Here is a 19,871-nt window from a genome sequence, read left to right as displayed (position 1 = left end):
TATTTGGGAGGTGGGAGAAGCAAGCCAATGTTTTCAAACTCTGAAATATAGAATTTAAATTTATGATTTCCTCCCCCCACGAATTTACAGACCACTATGCTACTTTAAGGATAGGCCAATTAAAGCTTCACAAAAGGCAATGTGTATACCACCTAGATTTATCACAGAATGGAATTTACTTGATCAGGAATTGTTGATACCAAATCTCCAATTCAAACTTAAAAACAACAACAACCAAGTTTGAAAAAAACAGCTTCACTTGCCTCGGGTTAAAAAAAATATTTCTTAAGCCAATAATAACTACCTGTTGCAAAATTACTATCTCCCAGAGTGAATGTCTGGTACATATACAAAGCTCTAAACTTCTGACAAAATGCACTTCAAATTAGGGTGGTCACTGAAAAGCTTCTTGAATTTCCACCTTCTATCTCAGCTTCTATGGGAGAGGGTAAAGTGAGTTTGTTGTAAAGAAATTCTGGCATAATTCTGAATGACAAACGACATACTCCCAGGTGCCAAGATAGACGAGGTGGGGGATATAGTCACCCCCAACTTTAGCTTCAACTGGAGCGGCTTTGTTCTCAGTGCCCTGAATAATTAATAACTCCTTTGGCAATCAGTCATGCATTCCTTAATGGCACCTCAGGCATCAAGTGTCCCATTCACCCGCTCCCCCCAAGTAACAATAGACTTTACTACACTGGGTGTTCTATGCCAAGCTTGTAACTGACATAATTTAAACTAAACAAGTCGCTAAAAAGAATATTACCCAGACCCAAACTGGAATCTTTTATCAGGTTTGTTTACATAGCATACAGTTGCTATGTAAATTATATCAGTATCAGGGAGATTTGGGGTAGGCTTTCTTAATATCATTTTTTGGCAAGTCACTTCCCTTCTTGCATACCCAAGGAACTTTGATGCAAAAGTACTGTTATATAGCCCAAGGTGTAATATGATTGCATAAACGCAATAGCTAGGTATATCAGTATATTTTACAGGATATAAAACAATGCTTTCCCAGACCTGGATATTCCAAGTGTCATTTCCAGAACTACAAAACTGATTAAATGCCAGCAACCCAAGGCCACACACACACACAGTTATTTCAGTTTTTCATTTCATGACATTACTATTGCATGCAAATAGATGAGATCTGCTCAGTATTTGGGCATGTACTGTATAGCGCTTCCACACTGGCAAAAATAAAGATACATTTTCACTTCAAAATGACTTTCGCTTTAGGGAACAGCTTTGCTCAGTTCTTCCTTTGTCTGGACTGAGTCTAGTCTGAATTACCTCAGATGCTTAATCAACAAAAAAAGTTGGTTCTTTAAAATAGTTTACTAAATTTAAATAAATTACTTCAGAATTAAACAAAAAGGGCTTCTGAAAGAGGCCTAAGATGTCCCTTTCACTCTGTGTGGGCTCCAAAAACAAACACAAGCTTGCACTGTTCTATTTCATTTTTACTTCATTTCTCTTCAAACAATGTCTGTCTTCTAATCCATTCAGTCTTTCATCTTAGAGAACATGAGGATTGTTTCAATACTCAGTGCCTATTTATAAGAATCTGATCCAGTAGGTTGTTGTTTTTTTAAAAAAGAAATAGTAATATAATAACAGCTTTACCTCCACAGTAGTAGTTCTCTAATTCTTTCTACTTAGTGTCCTCCTTTTAAACTCTCTGTAAATTCTACCTAGACATTAGGAACTAAAAGTTAACCTTTTCTACTTGGTCCATGTATATGCTTCTTAGCATTTTCAGAGTTCCCCTTTACTGATCAAACACTAACTGTCCCCGGGCACATAAAAAACTAAGGCATGGAATCAGAGGAAAGATTCTTGAGAACAAAGCATGTCTGCTCTGACATCCATCTTAACTGGTAGAGGACCTCACAGTTTGAGAAAGTTTGTTCTACCGATCCTGGATTCCATATCTCTTAGCTGACTATACCTTGAATGATGCAAGATTTCTTTTCTTCTTAAAATGGGGGTGGGGGAATATACATTCCTGTTACCTTCAGTGTGATAGAATGAGATTAATTTTAAACATATTTATAGTTAACTTTATTATTATGGCTATGAACCAAAAGGGTACTTGGAATTTGAGATTTTCCCACTTGCTACAAGACCCTTTTCACCTTCAACATCTGCTCAAGAGGGCTAGGAAATCCCTGTGGAATATATTTTAGGGCAGTACAAAAGACTGGGAATGGGAAGTGACAAGGAGAAATTCTAGTAGAAGGGAGTTTGTGTGTATGTAAAGAGGGGCAATTGTCCCTCCTAATTCCACTGATGGAACACCTTTCATCAGCAAACATACACTACTGAATCCCAACATTTCTTTTGGTACAGTATTATGAGCTAAAAATAGCAACAAATCTTACTAGTTTCAATATAGATTACACATTGTTTAAAAAAAACCAGTCCTTTGGTGCATTGGCCACTATTTCCTTTGATCCTTCTCACAGCCTTTAATCACCAACTAAACAATGCCCCCCCACAAAGGTGAAAGCTTATGTCTTCACATTTTTCTGTACAAATAATGCAGAAGTATGTCTTATTATTTTCACATTTAATGACAAAACCTCCATGACTCACAAAAAGGGCTAATTTAGAAAAAGAAACTTGCTCCATTCTCAGGCAGGTCCAACCCTCCAAACCTGGGATGAACAACTGTGGTGCATCCAGAGTGCAATTTTCTCCTCTGGGACCCTTCTAGAACCACACAGTCTGCCCTAAATGCCTAAACAACATTCACAAACCAAATTTACCAGAAATCTACTTCTGTTTTTAACAAACTAGTGATTAAAAAAAAACCTCCAAAGATTCCATGTGGGCCATATATACAGATTCAATCCTCTGGGCAAGGTGCAGGATTTCGCATTGTCTTCATTAATGCATTATATTTTTCAGACTTGATATTTTTGTCTTTGACTAGTATAAAATGTCAGTTGTAGATGGCATGAATGTATCATGATTAAAGACATCAGCAAGGTTGTCCCTTATAACATCATTAGGGCCTGTCTCCTCTAACACAACAAGGGGCTGCCCCAGGTCTCCGATTTTGAACCTCAAATCTAAGGATCTAGAATAGTCCTAACATGGCCATCCTAAGCATGGGAGTCCTGCAGGGATCAGTTGGTGGCTAAAACTGCTTGGAGGGCCTGAGGACTGCATGTTTTCCATCTTTGGTCTAGGTGACAAAACTACAGGGTGATTCTGGTGGCTGTAATCAAGAGCAGAGAAATAATAGATGGGGAAGAGATTTTGATGCATTTCACTTCATTTCCCTTTTAAAATTTGTTCAAAGTTGCCTTCCCTTCTGTACAGAGAAAAATCGAAAGACCTGTTCTTTGCAAGGAAGAATATGAGTGAGTGAAAGGATGAGTACCAGGAAAAACTATCATCAATTGTACAACAAGAAAGCTTACTTTAAATTATATTCAGTACTCCAATACTATGTTGTGAATAATGCTTGATGGTTTTAAAATAAAAATAATTACACAACAAACATTATTGCTATTTATAATAAGAACATTTCTTCCTCTGTCCTTATGCCTTTGAAAATCTAAGAGGTATAAAAAACTGATATTACTTACTGATGTGAGAAGGGTATAATGAATACAGAATCCAGGTTCAGAAGGAAGATATTCATCTGAAACAAATCTAATCCGGATTTGGTTCCCTTTGGAAATCTGTTTGCCTGGAACAGCAGCAGAACCACACCACCGTCCTAAAATACTTCCATCACTAGGCTCTCCAACTTCTACAAAGTCATACCTAAAATAAAAGGGAAGAAGACTCACAGTTTACTATTATATTTTCTATAGAATCTTTCCAGAGCAAAGAAACAAGTTATATAAACTTATGTAAATGTGTTCATTTCAAAGCAGGCTACATCTTCATGCCCTTTGTTGTTGACTGCAACTCCTATAATTTCCTACAATGGGAATGCAAGTTGTATAGGGCTGCTGGGAATTGCAACCCAATATTATCTGATGGGCCATGAGTTGCTTATCCTCAGCTCTAGGCACATACAAATAGTGGAGCTCAACTGGAAATGGATATAATCATTGGGATCTATATGAGCAGTTAATACAAATGAGTGTCTACATTTGCTACTGCTCCAAATATGAATTATCTTCCTCATGATGGAGCATAAACACTATTGGAATTGGTAAATTTAATCATGTTTCATTTATTCAAAACACTTCTGGTTCAAGAATATACTAAAAATACAGATTGATGGCCTAAACAGATGGCCCTAAAGGGAGGTTGTCATGCCAGCCCTTTCTGCACTGGATCAGGGCTGCAGCAACCACATGCCACAGCCCCGATCCAGTGTTTTGCCAGCTCCAAAAGAAGTGGCAGAAAGCCACTCCTTTTGGAGCTGGCAAAAAACCACCCTTGCTGCTGCGATGGCACTTTCCAGTGCTCCTTTTGCAGTGTGGCATCTGAAGACTGTGCCAAAGGAGCACCATAATGCCACTTTCTGTGTGGTAGGCTGGGCAGCATGATGGCAGCTTGGGAGTGGAGTCAGAGCATGTGGCCTCCACACCCCACTCCACTCTGACACTCACCCTTTTGGCCAGTCTGTTTAGCCTCTGAATCTCTCTTATCTGGAAATCCAAAATATTCCAAAAACCAAAACTTTTTTCATGATGGCTGAAATAGTGACATCTTGGCATTCTGGTGGTTTAATATACACCAACTTTATTTCATGCTCAAAATTATTAAAGACATTGTATAAAATTACCATCAGGTTATATGCATGAGGTGTATATGAAACATGAATGAATTTCATTTTAGACTTGGGTCCATCTTCAAGATATCTCATTATGTACATATATATAAATACAGGTTACAAATACATAAGTCCCCCAAAAACCCAAAATCGAAAGCATTTCTGCTCCCAAGCATTTCGGATAAGCGGAATTCAACCTGTAGAAAATACAGCAAAAGAAAAATGGAGCTTTGGGCCTAAATCCAATTGGCAATCCCAACTAGAACAGGCTGAATCAATTACTGAATGGCAAGTCAACATTTATTGTAAGCCTGATCAGTTTGTAGGCCTATTTTAATTGGTTCAATGGATTTGGCCTTGGTATTTAGGCTGCACAGACAGGATGATATGGTACTTTGAATGTTGGACTTGGACTTTGGGAGGCCAGGGTTCAAATCTCCACTCAGCCATGGAAACCCACTGAATGACCTAGGACACCCTCTCTCAGACAGGAAGGCAATGACAAACCTCTGAATAAATCCTGCCAAGAAGAAGCTATGATGGAATAGTCAGTTGGGAACAACTTGAGGACACACAACAATTTTTTCAACATAAGAAATATGTTTTGCTTTGAAAATGTAGTTGTGGCTGCTGCTGTGTACCTTCAAATCATTTCTCACTTATGGTGACCCTAAGATGAAACTATCACAAGGTCTTATTGGCGGGTTACACACCGCCATGAAAGTACGCGCGGAGTGCGTACTAGGGTTAGGGAGGTGCAGTGCTTCCGTACCTCCCTAACCCTAATACGCACTCTGCGCGTAAAAAATGAAGGCGGCCGTTCCTGCCGGCCGCCGCCATGAGGACGTCACAGCCGCACCGCCTCTATACGGGGCGGTGCAAACGTGACGTCCTCGCTCCGCGCCAGGGCGCCTAGTGCGCCTTCAGCGCAGACCAGGAAGGAGCTCCATTTCGGAGCTCCTTCCTGGTTTGCGGCACCGCTTTGCATCGCTGGGCGCAGCCTTCAGATGGCTGCGCCCAGCGAAGCAAGGGAGAAAGGGGCCAAGCGGCCCCTTTCTCCCCCTCCCTGCCGCTGCGGGGTGTCCTTGGGGCTTGAAGCCCCAAGGACACCCCTTTTCAGGCTGCGGGGAAGCGGCATTTTTCCGCTTCCCCGCAGCCTGAAAAGCGGCGGATCGGGGCCTCAGCGGCTGCCGTTCTGGCAGCTGAGGCCCCGATACACCGGGGAAAGGGGCAGGTACAGCCCGCCCCAAATAGGCGGTCTGTAACCCACCATTGTTCAGAGGAGGTTAGCCATTGCCTTCCTCTGAGGCAAACATTTTTCAAAAGTTTAATTCTATTTTAATGTTCACTTTTTATATTTTTAAAGCTATATTGTGTTTTTAAATTATAAGATGCCTTGAATAACAATTTTGGGAGAAAGGCCAGATACAAACAACAGCAACAACAATGGTTCTGGGGGTCACATATGGTACACATGCTGCATTTTGCCCACTCCCTGTCCAAAGATTGAAGGAATATTTGTAAAGGAAGATCCTGCTTTTTTTGAGTAGGAACTCCCCATCATATGGAACCCTGGCATGAAGCATGTGTAAATGAACAGAAATACAGCTAGCTTGGTTATACAACTCCTGCTACATTTAATCTAGCCTAGAATACAATGGGATTCTGAGGAAGAAGAAAAAATGTTGAAATTGCCTTCCTTGTCTGTTCGCTTGTTTTCCAGGGTAGAACTAGGCACAACATTTAACTGGACAAAAATCCAATTTACAACATGTAACAGTATATGGGTTGAAACAGAAGGCCCTAAAGGGGCAGCTTGATGCCGCCCCTTTGATAACTGGATCAGGGCTAAAGCAACCATACTCTGGGGACCCAATCTGGCTTTTTCCAGCGCAAAAAGAAGCAGCAAAATGCCACTCCTTTTTGTGCTGGAAAAACGCCATCTTTTCTGCCGCCACCATGGCTTTTCGGCACTCCTGTGGCATGTAGCATCAAAATGCTGTACCACCAGAGCACCAAAACCTGCCTACCCTGTGGGCAACAGAGCAGCATAACGCCAGCGTCGGGATGGCATTGAGGCATGCATATGTCATGCCCCAAGCCACCAGGAAGCTGGTGTATTGTGCCAGTCTGTACTGTCCCTATATTTCAATTGGAAAGCACATGTTTCACAAGTAAGATGTCCCAAATTCAGTGTCACAGCTTAGTGCCATTAATTCAGTACAAAATTAATTAGTAATCAGAGAGGATCAGTTGTGTATCTCATACCCTGAAATTTGGATACAATTACACTTCTGTTTCATTGCATTTCACAATGTGATGTAAAGTAAAGAAAAACAGGAGCAACTTCACGTTATGAACATTTATGATGTTAATGCTAGTTAAATCAGGCTTTAAATCAGCTTTATTTAATAATTGGGATTTAAGAAATTATTTTAGTTCACTAACTTCTCAAAACTACAGGAAGTCAGGGATAATTTCAATGTATATTTATCATAAATTTTAAAAACAAATAGACTTTTGTTCTCTTTATAAATTAAGCATACAGTTGCTTGACTCCTAACTTTCCTTCTGTGAACTGGAATTCATACTCATGAGATATGGCTTTTCATCTCTCTTTTCAATGTGCCCACAAAATCCCCACAAAATTTTGAGAACCCTTAGAAACTGTTTAAGATATGATGTCTTTGTGGGACAGTCTGCAGATGAAGAAGGATTTATTATTATTATTATTATTATTATTATTATTATTATTATTATTAAACTTTATTTATAAAGTGCTGTAAATTTACACAGCGCTGTACATACAATCTTTTTAATTGTATGGTTCCCTGCCTTCGGGCTTACAATCTAAAAAGACACGACACAGAAGGAGAAGGGAGTGGTGATGGGGAAGGGGATGAGGGCCAGCAGTTCTTCTCTACCTCCGAGGCCTGGATCAGGGGAGATGGACTGGAGGGAGGGCTTGGGTTCTTAATGGATGGTTTCATACCCTTCCTTAGAAGCAACTTAGGATCAAAGCTGATATGTTTCCATTTTCAGTAAATATGAGAAGAAAATGAACATACTGATTTAAAATTAATGATTATTGCCTGTAGAATATGTGCACAGTGACTGCTAGTACATGAGTTTGAGCAACTTAAAATATAGGGTATAAAATAGTAATAACTCAAGTAAAAAAGAAACCAGTTATAAAAGTTATGCCAAACTGAATTATGGATGATTTCTCTTCAGATTTCTTATATTCAATTTCTGCTCATATTTTTGTAGCATGTTGTTTGCAAATAAAACACTTTTTAAATCAATCTTTTTTAAAAAAATACCTACTACTAATTTTTCACTCATTATGAGTCTTCTTTTCAAAGAAGCACACAGAGATCAAATAGATGCACAATCTATAAAATTTCAGGGCAGCAGAAAAGTGATATGATATAACACCTGACACATGAAGTGAAATGAACTACCACTGACAACCAGGATTCCAGATGTCCCCAGGTGATCATTTCAGAAACTTTGTAATCCTTGTAATATACGTACTGGTATTATATTGCACTGTCCAACTCAGTATTTAAAGGATTTACCAAACCTGTTTTATTGGCCAATCAAATGGAGGTTTCTCACAGCAACATGATACAGTACTTATATAACTAAGTGGCTTTTAATGACTACTTCTCTTCTCAGACATCCTTTGGGACATACAGAAGATTTATTTCCCTTCTTGCTTTACAAACAAGTATGTTTTTTGTAGACACAATGCATGTTCTGGTTTTGACTTAAAGCTCTAAATGGCAATTACATCTACTATGTCAAAGGTGCCTTCCTAAATACCTCAGGTACATCAGAGGAGAACAATGCATCCATGCAGAATGGGAGTCCAAATGGCTGCTTTCCAATTCTTTTATTTTCTTTCTCTAGAAATCAATTTTATAATTTCTGCACCAAGACCCACTAGCATATCTATTTGCAACTTCTGTCCCTCCAGATATTAATGAACCAAACTCCATCACTCCTAGCCTGCATGAGAACTGCAATCAAACAAGTAGAAGGCCACAAGTCCTCCAGTCCATGCACTAAACTTTGAAGTTTGGGATTTTGGGGGACTGAGAGCATTTTTAAGAATGGCTTACTGCTTAAAGACATTATGGAATTGTTTTAATGTTCTAAGTGCAAAACTTTAAATGGTTTTCACGTGCCCAGTAAGTATGAGAAAAGATGAAACTGGAGCTTAGAATTATTTTACCACTAGTAGCTAATGACTCACAAAAATAGATGTACAGTATTTCAATTCTCCTCCACTTCTAAGGTGGAATCCCAGCTCCTGCACCTTTCATGTCTTTGTTCCCATGTCTTTCAGTTCCATTCATCACAAGCTCCTCCTATATGCTTCACCCTAACCCACCGTCAGAAGGACCTCGTGACCTTTATTATACTCCATGAATAGAACCTCAAGCATGCAAAATTTAACATTTTCTCCCCTTGCTATAGTTGTATGGATATGGAAAATCACATACTTGAAGATGTAATTGCACTATAAACATATACAACACTGAAGTGGAGCAGAGTAGATTTTCTTTGGCACCTGTCAATAAAGTTATTTTGTTATATCAATACAGAGTTTGAAAAAGCTACTTTTCTGGTCTATGGTTCTGGCTGGCCTCAGACAGCATAGCCATTTCAACTAGTTAAAAAGTAACATTTTCAAACTCTGCATCCACATTAGAACCTCTAATTAGCACTTTATTGTCTCTGTTTTACTGCGTTTGTTCTCAGTCAACTCATGGTGTGTGACCTAATGTTTTATTTCCACAGACACGTCTTATACAACATGATAACCAAAATTATAGAGGCTGTGATTCCAACACTATGGCTCCTCCCCCCATGCCCTTAAAAACATATTTGTCTAATGAAGACACTTGTGAGCACTGAAAGCTTGAGTAATATATTTTGCACCTTCTGGTTGGCCTGATAAATGTATCATCACAAGATGAACTTTGGACTTAATTTTATTAGTACTTCCATAAACTTTGACAAATTGTGGGCCTTTTGTGGCCCTGCTGGGGTTTGGTCCCCAAATCCCCTTATACCAAAATCTGTGGATGCTCAAGTCCCATTAAACACAATACATTGCACAAAATAAAAAGCCTCTTGTTCATTCCAAGAAACAAGATAAAATATATCAGAGATGTTGTAAATGCTCAACTGAAAATCATTCTCCATCTTCCTCTTCTAACAACCATATAACTACAAGCAACACTGAGTTTCTTTCTCCTGATAATCCCCCCAATGAGCCACTTTCTTCATCAAAGGAAGTACAAGATCCATGGCAATACGTCTATGCCCGGAGCTGCATACAAGGCTCTAAGCAGGGTAATCTCGTTTATGAAGATATCAAACAACCTTCATCCTCTTGGAATTTGGTTCTAGACACAATGGCATAGTAAAATGGTGCCTCTTATATAAAATGACAAAAATCAAGGTTGGCTTTTGGGAATTTATATATTATTCAATATTTTCAAGCCATGAATGTTTGAATCCATGGATAAAGAATCTGCGAATATGGAGGGCTGAGAATATATAGCTAAATAGCCAAATGTAACAATAATAACATAGTTAAGCACAGTTAAAGTACATTTAAGAGAGGCACACTACTAGGAAGATGGAAAGTATAACAGCCTACTGACTAGATGATGGACTAGCATTTTTTTCCCTTTTTCTCAGTCACTATTCAGAGTGATTAGATACAGTCCAGTGCATTCTCTTTTTAAAATGGGTATGTGCTGCCTGACTAACTAGACTGAAATATAGTATAAGGAAAAATCAAACCTTGTGACATTTGAACTAAGGTACATCCAGAGAGAGATTCAAAGTAATAACAAATCTTGGTTCTTTGTTCACTGTAATTTCACTCAGAATTTCAAGACATTAAATATTATTGAACACACACACACACAAATTAGTGCCTTTATTGCTAATCATCCATTTTTAGTGCTAAAGTAAATGAGTACTTGATCCAGATAATGCTGTAATATTTAACCTTCAAAATAGTTAAGCAGTTGTAAAAAACCATGGAATAAAATCTTTTCATTACTCCTATTAACCCCTTGCTAAAACAGTGGTGCATGGAAATGCTCTTCAGTTATAGTGCTGTAACATCTTTAAATAAATATTTTTTTAGAAGTTACAGCTGGAGGTGTTTTAGTCATACTGTACTTGAAAAGTGATTAAAACATAAATAAATATATGATACATTTTTGCCTATTATAAAGGGTAGAGTGTATGGTAGATGCAGGGGCAAAACAGATTGACCTGAAAGGGTGGCATCAAGACCCCTGAGAGAGCCAGGTTGGGGCCACAGCCCCAATCCAGCCAGAATCTGGCCCAAATAGGAGTGACAGAAAGCCACTCCTATTTGGGATGGATTGAAGCCATCCCATTGCTGCTTCAGCTGGCTTCCAGCTGGTTTGGGGCATGTGGCACCTAAATGCCATGACCCCAAGTCACCCTGAAGCCACCTGGTATGTAATTGCTAGCGTGACTTCTGGGTGACTTGGAGACATGCCATGTGTAAATACCATGCCCCAAGCCAGCTGAAGCTGCCAGTCTCTTTCGGCCCTTAGCTGCCTGGTAAGTCACTACTCATAAAACCATACCTCTTTACAGAAAGATAAAACAGTAGCAGTGAGATATTGTGTGGAAAGAACCCAGACAATATCACAATCCATTTAAACTTGGTAGAAAAAAAATATTCTATCTTGAAAAAAATACAAAAGTACTACTACTTTTGCATTCTGTTCAAGAGAGAATCAGCCTTCTGATTCAGTTGTAAATGGATTATAATATTAAAAGGGGTAGAGCCAGTATGTTGTAGTGGTTTGACTACTGGACTACAACTCTGGATACTAGGGTTTGTATCTCTGCTCAGCCATGGAATCCACTGGGTGACCTTGGGAAAGTCACACTCTCTCAGTTTTAGAGGAAGGCAAAAGCAAAGACTCTCTGAACAAATATTGCCAAGAAAACGCCACAATAGTTTTGCCTTAGGGTCACCATGTCAGAAATGACTTCAAGGCACACAATGGCGGGGTACATACCGCCACTTTGCGGCGCTCTGCCGCCGCCGCCAGTAGGTCCGCGGGGGAGCCGGAGCCTTCACACGGCCCGACTCCCGCGCGGACCGAAAAAGAAGCTCCAAAATGGAGCTTCTTTTTTCGTCGCGTTTGCGACGTAGCGAGGCGCCAGGGGCGCGCTCGCTACGTCACAAGCGGCGCGACGCGTACGGACGCTCAGCGTCCGATACGCAAAGATGGCGGCGCCCATGTGGAAGGGGCGCCGCCATCTTGTACGTCTTCTATACGTACTAGGGTTAGGGGGGTGCGGAAGCACCGCCCCTTCCTAACCCTAGTACGTATAGAAGACGTACTATATGGCGGTATGTATCCCGCCAATGACAGCAATGGTCCAAAACAAACTACAGAAATAAATCAGTTTGAGACTGCTTTAACTGCCCAGGGTCAGTGCTAGGAAATCCTGGGAACTCTAGTTTATTGTGGCACTAGTGTTTGACACAGAAAGTTAAATGTCTCACAAAACTACAGTTCCCAGAAGTTCCTAGCACTAAACCAGGGCAGTTAAAGTGGTCTGAAACTGGAGTCTTTTTGCAATGTGTTTTGGACCAATGTGATTTCCTACCACTAATCTCACTTCCAGGCAGTGTGCCGAGAGCTGTTTTGCCCTGACAATACGTGAGGGTGAAATGAAACCTAGTGATGGCTTGTTCTTGCAAAAATTCTGGTCCCACGGGGGCAGCCAGGGCTTATGAGACTTGTAGCCTTGTAAGTATTGGTGGCCTTTAAAGACAAAAACAAATTCACCCAATCTCCGTTCCCTTGAACTATGGGCATAGTTTGTTGTGGGTTTTTTGAGCTATATGGCCATGTTCTAGAAGAGTTTCTTCCTGACATTTCACCAGCATCTGTGGCCATTCTCTGAAGATGCCAGCCACAGGAAGAAACTTTTCTAGAACATGGCCACATAGCCCGAAAAACCCACAAAAAACTATGGATGCCGGCCATGAAAGCCTTCGACTTCACAGTATGGGCATACCTAGTCATCTACTGAGGCTAAAACAGATATTTATTTATTTATTTGGGTGTACCCTCAATTGATCATGTTGCTTACTTAATAGTGTTGAGAAGTAAATAAGGCTTTGAATTCAGCTGGGCTGGTTACATTTTTACTGTGTTTGGTAGGGATTGTGGGCAAGCAGATCATGGACGATGTGGGTTTTGTTGTTAATAGACCTGGCATTGCACAGGAGCAGAAACAGGGTTTGTGGCACGGTTGGAATGACCCTCAGGTCCTTTTGGTTAGGAGGGGGACCGGAAGGAGAGATAGATATTAAGGATTGATCTCGCCTTCCTCTGTAACGCAGATTCACAAGGCAGAGGCTTAAAACTCTTGAGCTTGCAATAGGCATTTCTCAAAATATAATACCCATCTAAGAAGGTTAAGAAACAAATTGCGAGGGCAAGATTAATACCTAAGAAACCATTTACTACAAGACAGACCAAAACTAAAAACAACAGAACCTACAATCCCCAACGAACACCATTGAAGTACATCATTAATGAGCTACAACCAATTCTGGAGACTAACACAACCCTATCACAAACTCTGGGAGGCAGGCCTTGATTGGTCTACAGACAGCCTCCAAATCTTAAACAACTACTCACTTACAACAGGATACATAACATGGATTGTATTACAGGAAGAAGACCCTGCCACAAATCCAGATGCCAACTGTCTCCCTGCATCTACTTTGGGAGCAATATTACAGGGGACAATAACAACACCCACAACACCAATCTTCTTCCAATGTGACATATGGCATCGTATGCTAGCAATGACCCTCTACACACTACATTGAACAAAGAGGACAGTTTATACAGAAGAAGGTTAATGATCAGAAATCTAACATTACAAATAGCAATACCCAAGGACTAGCTACAGAACATTTCAACCTTCCTGGACACACAGTAAGTGATTTGGTAGTGTGTTCTAAACGGAAACTGGAGGCATTTAAGTATGTGTAGTGACCAGTGGATTTTTTATAGAGTGTGGGGTTTAGATATCCATTGTGCAGTATCACAATGGTGTCAAAGAAGTTAATTTGCAGAGATTTTATTTCCAGTGCTAAGAAAACTGCTAAAATTATTCATAGCTTCTTTTGGAAACCAAATTATTTAAGAATTGCATCATTAACACTGTCATGTTAGTCCCTCATTATTTTTTATTTCAAAATCTCCAAAGCAGGGTCTACAAGATCCTAAACTGACAGAAACACATCAAAATTCTATTTTATTTATTTAATTTATATTCCAGGTTTCCATTGACTAATTGTGTCAAAGCCCACATCAGCACACAGACTTTTAACAGTCCTCCCCATCCCCATTTCTCTGTTATTTTCTTCTTCAAACAAAACACAATATAAACAACATAAAAACAGATTGCTTTGGCACACTTCTGACACAATTTACCAAGTGAACAGTAAATTTGGGTAAGGTACAGAAAATACAGTATTAGCAAGCTAAGGAAATAATACAGCATATGAGTAATGTAGATTTCACTAGCTACTTTAGAATGACTATGTGCTTTTCTCCTCATCTATGTGGATTTGAAAGCCTGCCAACTGGGATCAGATGTGCATCGCAACATTCCTTGCACCACACATGTTGACTGAAATCTGAGATGCTATGAAAAATAATGGAGCAAGTGAAATTGCTTACAATGCTGTGATATTTTCATAATCTCCATGCTGCTAGTTAAAATGCAGCATGGAACTTGGATATGACTGGCCTGAGGAACAGATGTAGCCAAAAATATAGCAATCAAAATACTGGGAATTGTCAATCAGCAGTAACTGGTAAATTCTTTGTTGTGAGACATTCTAAACTCTTTTACATAATAGCTATTTATAAGTTGCACATAGCTGAATATTTTGCAACAGAATCAATTATAATAAAGATCTAGATAAACAGATTAATTTCCCCTCAGTTCATTGCTGGTTCACAAAGAGAAGTTTTTTCTTTAAATTGCTGCTACTGGCTAGGAATGGATTTGCAGATCATTTAGAAAGAAATGGATTTCTTCAAGGCTTGGATGTTATCAAAAATAGATCTGTATTTTTCAGTATTTAAAGACCCATACAAAAAAATCCCCCCAAAACTACAAGCCAATAAAAGTATTTTGCTAAGGAATATTTTTTAAATCACTTACAGTTATTTCCCCTTTTTGATGTGGCTTCCATTGTCATTTGCTAAATCTTACAGGATACTCTGCTTACTTAGGGGTCAAACAGACCAGCAGCTTGGAGCAGCCAGAGGCCAGCCCTGATCGATCCCTAAATCAGAGTGAAACTGCAGCAACTGGACAGACCGTTGGCAAGAAACTCACTCCCTCATTCCTTTTGCAGCCAGCTTTGGGCTGTGTTACCCGGCCTCTTCTAGCCGATCTGGGGGCTTGTGTCATCTGAATGCCACACCCCCAGATTAGCCCAAAGACGGCACTTTTTGCCTATCTGTTTCAGGCCTTTGACTTGCAAGCTTAATAAATACACACAGTATTACTTCCACCCTTTTTGTTATTACCCTCTAGGAATTTAAAAAATAAGTCAGTGGGTGTAAAACACAGAAACCCATCTATAATAATAAAAAATGTCTGCATGATTGTGGCATTCATAGTTCATAAGGACGCCATACACTCTAAGGTGACCTATCACAGAGTTTTCTTGGCAAGGTTTGTTCAGAGGGATAGATGCCTCTGAATTTGAAAAATAAAAGCATTTTTGGTTGCCATTCAATTTGTAATGCTGAGTTTGAAGTAAAAATTCCGAACAAAGGGATAGCAAGTAAAAGCAGGCCTGTCATAATTCATTTGGTAAAGATGTATTTTTAAAAGGGCTAGGAAAGAGGATTCTTCCTAATATTCATAAGGGAGGGGGGAAGGAAAGGAATAAGACTTTTGAAATTAGAAAAAGGGTAGGAAAATAAGAGAGGACTGTATAAGGTACTGCCAGTGGAAGCTGATGACTCCAATGTCAGTAGGGCAGTAAATCTGCTCTGCATTTCAGTCCAAATTTTAAAGGAGATCTTCCTGTGTTGAGCCTATCTCCAATTAAGGTTTACATGGGCGGGATACAAACCGCCGCTTTGCGGCGTTCCCCCGCCGGCGCCATTTGCTCCGCGAGGGAGCGGTAGCAGCTAAACCACGCGGCTCCTGCGCGGAGCAAAAAAGAAGCTCCATTTCGGAGCTTCTTTTTGCGGCGCCTCTATGATGTCGCGAGGCGCCGCGACACATCTGGACGCTATGCGTCCAGTACGTAAAGATGGCGGCGCCCATGTGGAAGGGGCGCCGCCATCTTGTACGTATTGTATACGTACTAGGGTTAGGGGGGTGCGGAAGCACCGCCCCTTCCTAACCCTAGTACGTATACAATACGTACTATATGGCGGTGTGTAACCCGCCATTAAACCCAGAGTAGCTTAACTGCTCCACCGACATCAGAGGTGTCCACTGGGCAAAACAACACTCTTGCAAAACAAACAAACAAACCAACAAAAAATTGAAGTCTACCCCAAATGAGAAGGTTTGAACCAATTTGCTGCATCTACACTGCAGATACATTTTGATACTGCTTTAACTGCCATGGCTCAATGAAATGAAATTCTGGGTTATTTAGCTCTCTGTCACAGAGCTCTAGTGGCACATCAAACTACAAACCCCAGAATTCTATAGGATAGAGCCATAACAGTTCAAGTGGTATCAAGCTTCTTCAGTGTGGCAGCAGCCAATATTGCCTCACGCAACTCAACACTACAGGATAATATCATCCCCAAACATGACAGTTGTGTTTCTTCTTTGCTCTCTCTCCTGTGGAACACAAAGACCTTTTTACATAGGCAGAACTTTGGCTCTAAACACCATCCTGATGAAAGGCCTTTCAGTGTTGTTTTCTGACCTTTCATCTTTTTATTTAAACTGAGTTCTAAAGGTGTCTAAAACTGTTATAACATTGTGCTTTTAGCATACTTGTATATTTAATTCTTTTTTGAAACTGTTGTATAATAAGATTTGTTTAATAGTATGGTTGTATACCACTTTTGGCCCCATTCCAGGGTAAGGTGGAATATAAATAAGATGTGTGGATGGATGGATTAATTCCTTTACCATTATTTTACTGATATTTTATTGCTGTTTCAATTAACAGAAGGCTGCCTCCTTAATAGTAACACCATATATAGTCTGATAAAATAGTAGAATTACAATAGCTGTGCTTCCTGAAATTCTTCTATAGGCTAGCAATATTTTAACAAGATATCCCAATTTAAATCAAAACTGAATATTCAGAAGCTTTCAGTCATACCAGAGTTTACTATGTACAATCAGAATTTTATATTGGATTCACACTAATAAAATTTACTTTAATTAAATTTACTTTCATACAGTTCAATTCTAGCTAATTTCCTTTAATATCTAATTTGCTCAGTTCATGTAATTTGTTTCTTCTGTCTTTGTATAACTGAAATTAAAATAGAACCCAAACCAATTTAGCAGAAAGTATTATAAGGCAGTCGTTCACGCAATTAATCTGCCCTTCAGAATGTGATTCATTATCAACCAATCATAAGTTTGTAAATGCATTATGTAACACTAAGTATCAATACAAAATTCTGCTTCATTTTGTCATCTCAATTTGTAATGTGTCACAACATTTTCAGTCAACAGTTCATTGCATCTGAATCTACTAATTTAGTAATAAGTCTTACAAAGTCATACAACTAGTAGAATATTCAGTGTTGAATCTCATCTCTGGATTCCAAACATGTTTACTCAAAATTAAGTCCCACTGATCTTGAACCAATTTACTTCCTAATAAATTCACTTAAGATTATAGCCTTAAGCAACTGCCTGACATCTCAGATAGTTTATTAAAAAATCTGAGCAGTGTTGGGTATTATTTGTTATTTCTGTCTAGTTGCCAAGCAGAGATCTGCTCTCATTACATATTATCACATCACCATCATACTTTTTCCTCTATTAAAACAGTCTTCCAGTTAGTCACTCACCTGAGGCAATTATTTCTTCCTGGATGAATGGCATGGGCAGACTCACCATTCAAACTGCACTGTGACATATGTGTCAAGGGGAGCAGGCTGATACAAAGCAAGTGAGCTAGAATTTGATGGTTGGTTGGGATACTTGCATTGCTTACTTTGGTACTGATATGAAAATTGTGTTAAGACCAAGAACCCTATGAGGAGATGAGAAACCAACAAGACCAAAGGCAAGAAATGAGTGGGGAAATTGTAACAGAGATAGCAGCTAGAACTATATATGCTGAAGAAACACAGATATAGATCTATAGAAGTATGTGATCTAAGAAGCATAATGACTTGCAATAATGAATTTAGTGCACCTATGCCGAAGACAATGCTAAGACAAAAAAAAAAAAAAAATCCTAATGAGGATTATGAAATCTTAATGCAGAAAGAGAATGTTGGAACAGCTGAAAAATCCTGACACAGGTATGAAGAACCACTATTGCCCCGAGGAAGGAGCAATTTGTCTAACTTCCACAACTTCCTCCCCCAGTTGTGATGGCTGCTCCCTGTCATCATCTTCTGGAACAACTCTGATTCCATGGCAGACCTACCTTCTGTAAGAGGAAGAAGACAAAATAACCAGTCTAAAGAGAGAATCATGAAAAGAGCATATGTTAGTGCTTACAGTTAGTCTGTCACAGAAAAAATAATCTGAAAAACAAAGTTTTTGAATGCAAGCAGTTCATTATAAATTGCCTGAGGCAATTTACAAATTCATAGAATTGAGGGGTTATTAAAATACACACACAGAATCACACAGAAGCTGTTACAGACTAGAATCCACTCTGTTTAATGCATGCAATAGTAATTCTGATACGCATCTGCATATATACTTGTTTGTTATATGAGGAAGAACCTTCTGAAACACAGAAATATTGACAATCATATTTTTCACAGAAAAGTTATTTTTGGCAACACAAACTGAGTAAGCTAATTAATGCTAGTAATATGCTAAATAGTGCTAGCCATGGGTTTCCTCTTCCCCAGCTTGAATTTGCCCCTTTTCTCTTGCCACTCCTCACTCCTGGAATCTTCTTCCCAAAAATTTGGGGACTATCATTTTCTTAGTCAAATAGATTAGCCCAAATGCTAGTATTATCCAGGTACCACAGATGTAAAGACCATTCATACCCAAAGTAAGACTTTTGCATAGAGATCAACAAGTATCTGAGCAATAGGAGAATCAAGTTATCAAATATGTCTATGCCCACTATCTATGAAAGTGGAAAATTTGAAGACCTGTTTTGTAAAGTTTGGGGTAAAATGTAACACTCCAATCTGAAAATATTTTTTACTATGACAGTGTCTAAGCTAGTTTCTGGTGGCATGAAGATGATATTAAATAAATCTTCAAAGATGATTAAAAAGGGTGATATCCAATATGATTAAAATCTCAAAGAAACTGAATATTATTTTTATTTTAGTTAAAATGTTTCTACATGCCACCATTATACATCAATAGTACTAGCTTTCAATATACTTTACTTCTATATCAGTCTAGACACTGTGGCATATACAATATTACGAAACTAGTACTAAGGGCTCCACAGACTGCCCCTAAGGGGCGGCCTGCAGCTGCCCTTTTTTGCACCGGATTGGAGTTGAAGCAACCGCTCGCTGCAGCCTCGATGCGGGCTTTTGAGGGCGCAAAAAGGAGCTGCAAAAAGCAGCTCCTTTTTGTGCCATCAAAAGGGTGCCAGAGCTGCAGCTGCACAGCTATACGGCACCCATTCGGTGCTGCATCATATGGGTGCAGAGTTGGAGGAGCGGCATGATGCTGCGCACCATGTGGAGTGGTACGTGGTGTTATGGTGATCTGTGTGCATCATCTGGACGTGGTGCCCCAAATCCACCCCCAGGCTGGCCTTTTGGGGCAGTCTGTATAGGGCCTACGTAAAACTAAATTGATGTCATTTGATCAGCAGCATTGAAAATTCAGACTCTAGGAGAAAAGAAGAAGA

General features: G+C 39.5%; 1 protein-coding gene across 1 annotated transcript in view; it reads right to left on the bottom strand.

The window, feature by feature from the left end:
* Positions 1 to 19,871, bottom strand: part of PDGFC (platelet derived growth factor C) — a 148,202-nt gene that overhangs the window by 30,517 nt on the left and 97,814 nt on the right. Inside the window, exon 3 of the mRNA XM_089525617.1 lies at positions 3,606 to 3,786. Within this exon, the coding sequence (XP_089381743.1) occupies positions 3,606 to 3,786 (181 nt within the window). The remainder of the gene's footprint in view (positions 1 to 3,605; positions 3,787 to 19,871) is intronic.

This window comes from Sceloporus occidentalis, unplaced genomic scaffold (genome assembly GCF_023333645.1).
Source record: "Sceloporus occidentalis isolate IW3139 unplaced genomic scaffold, rSceOcc1.0.p SCAF_5, whole genome shotgun sequence".
NCBI lineage: Eukaryota > Metazoa > Chordata > Lepidosauria > Squamata > Phrynosomatidae > Sceloporus > Sceloporus occidentalis.
This window is presented reverse-complemented; position numbering and strand designations above follow the sequence as displayed.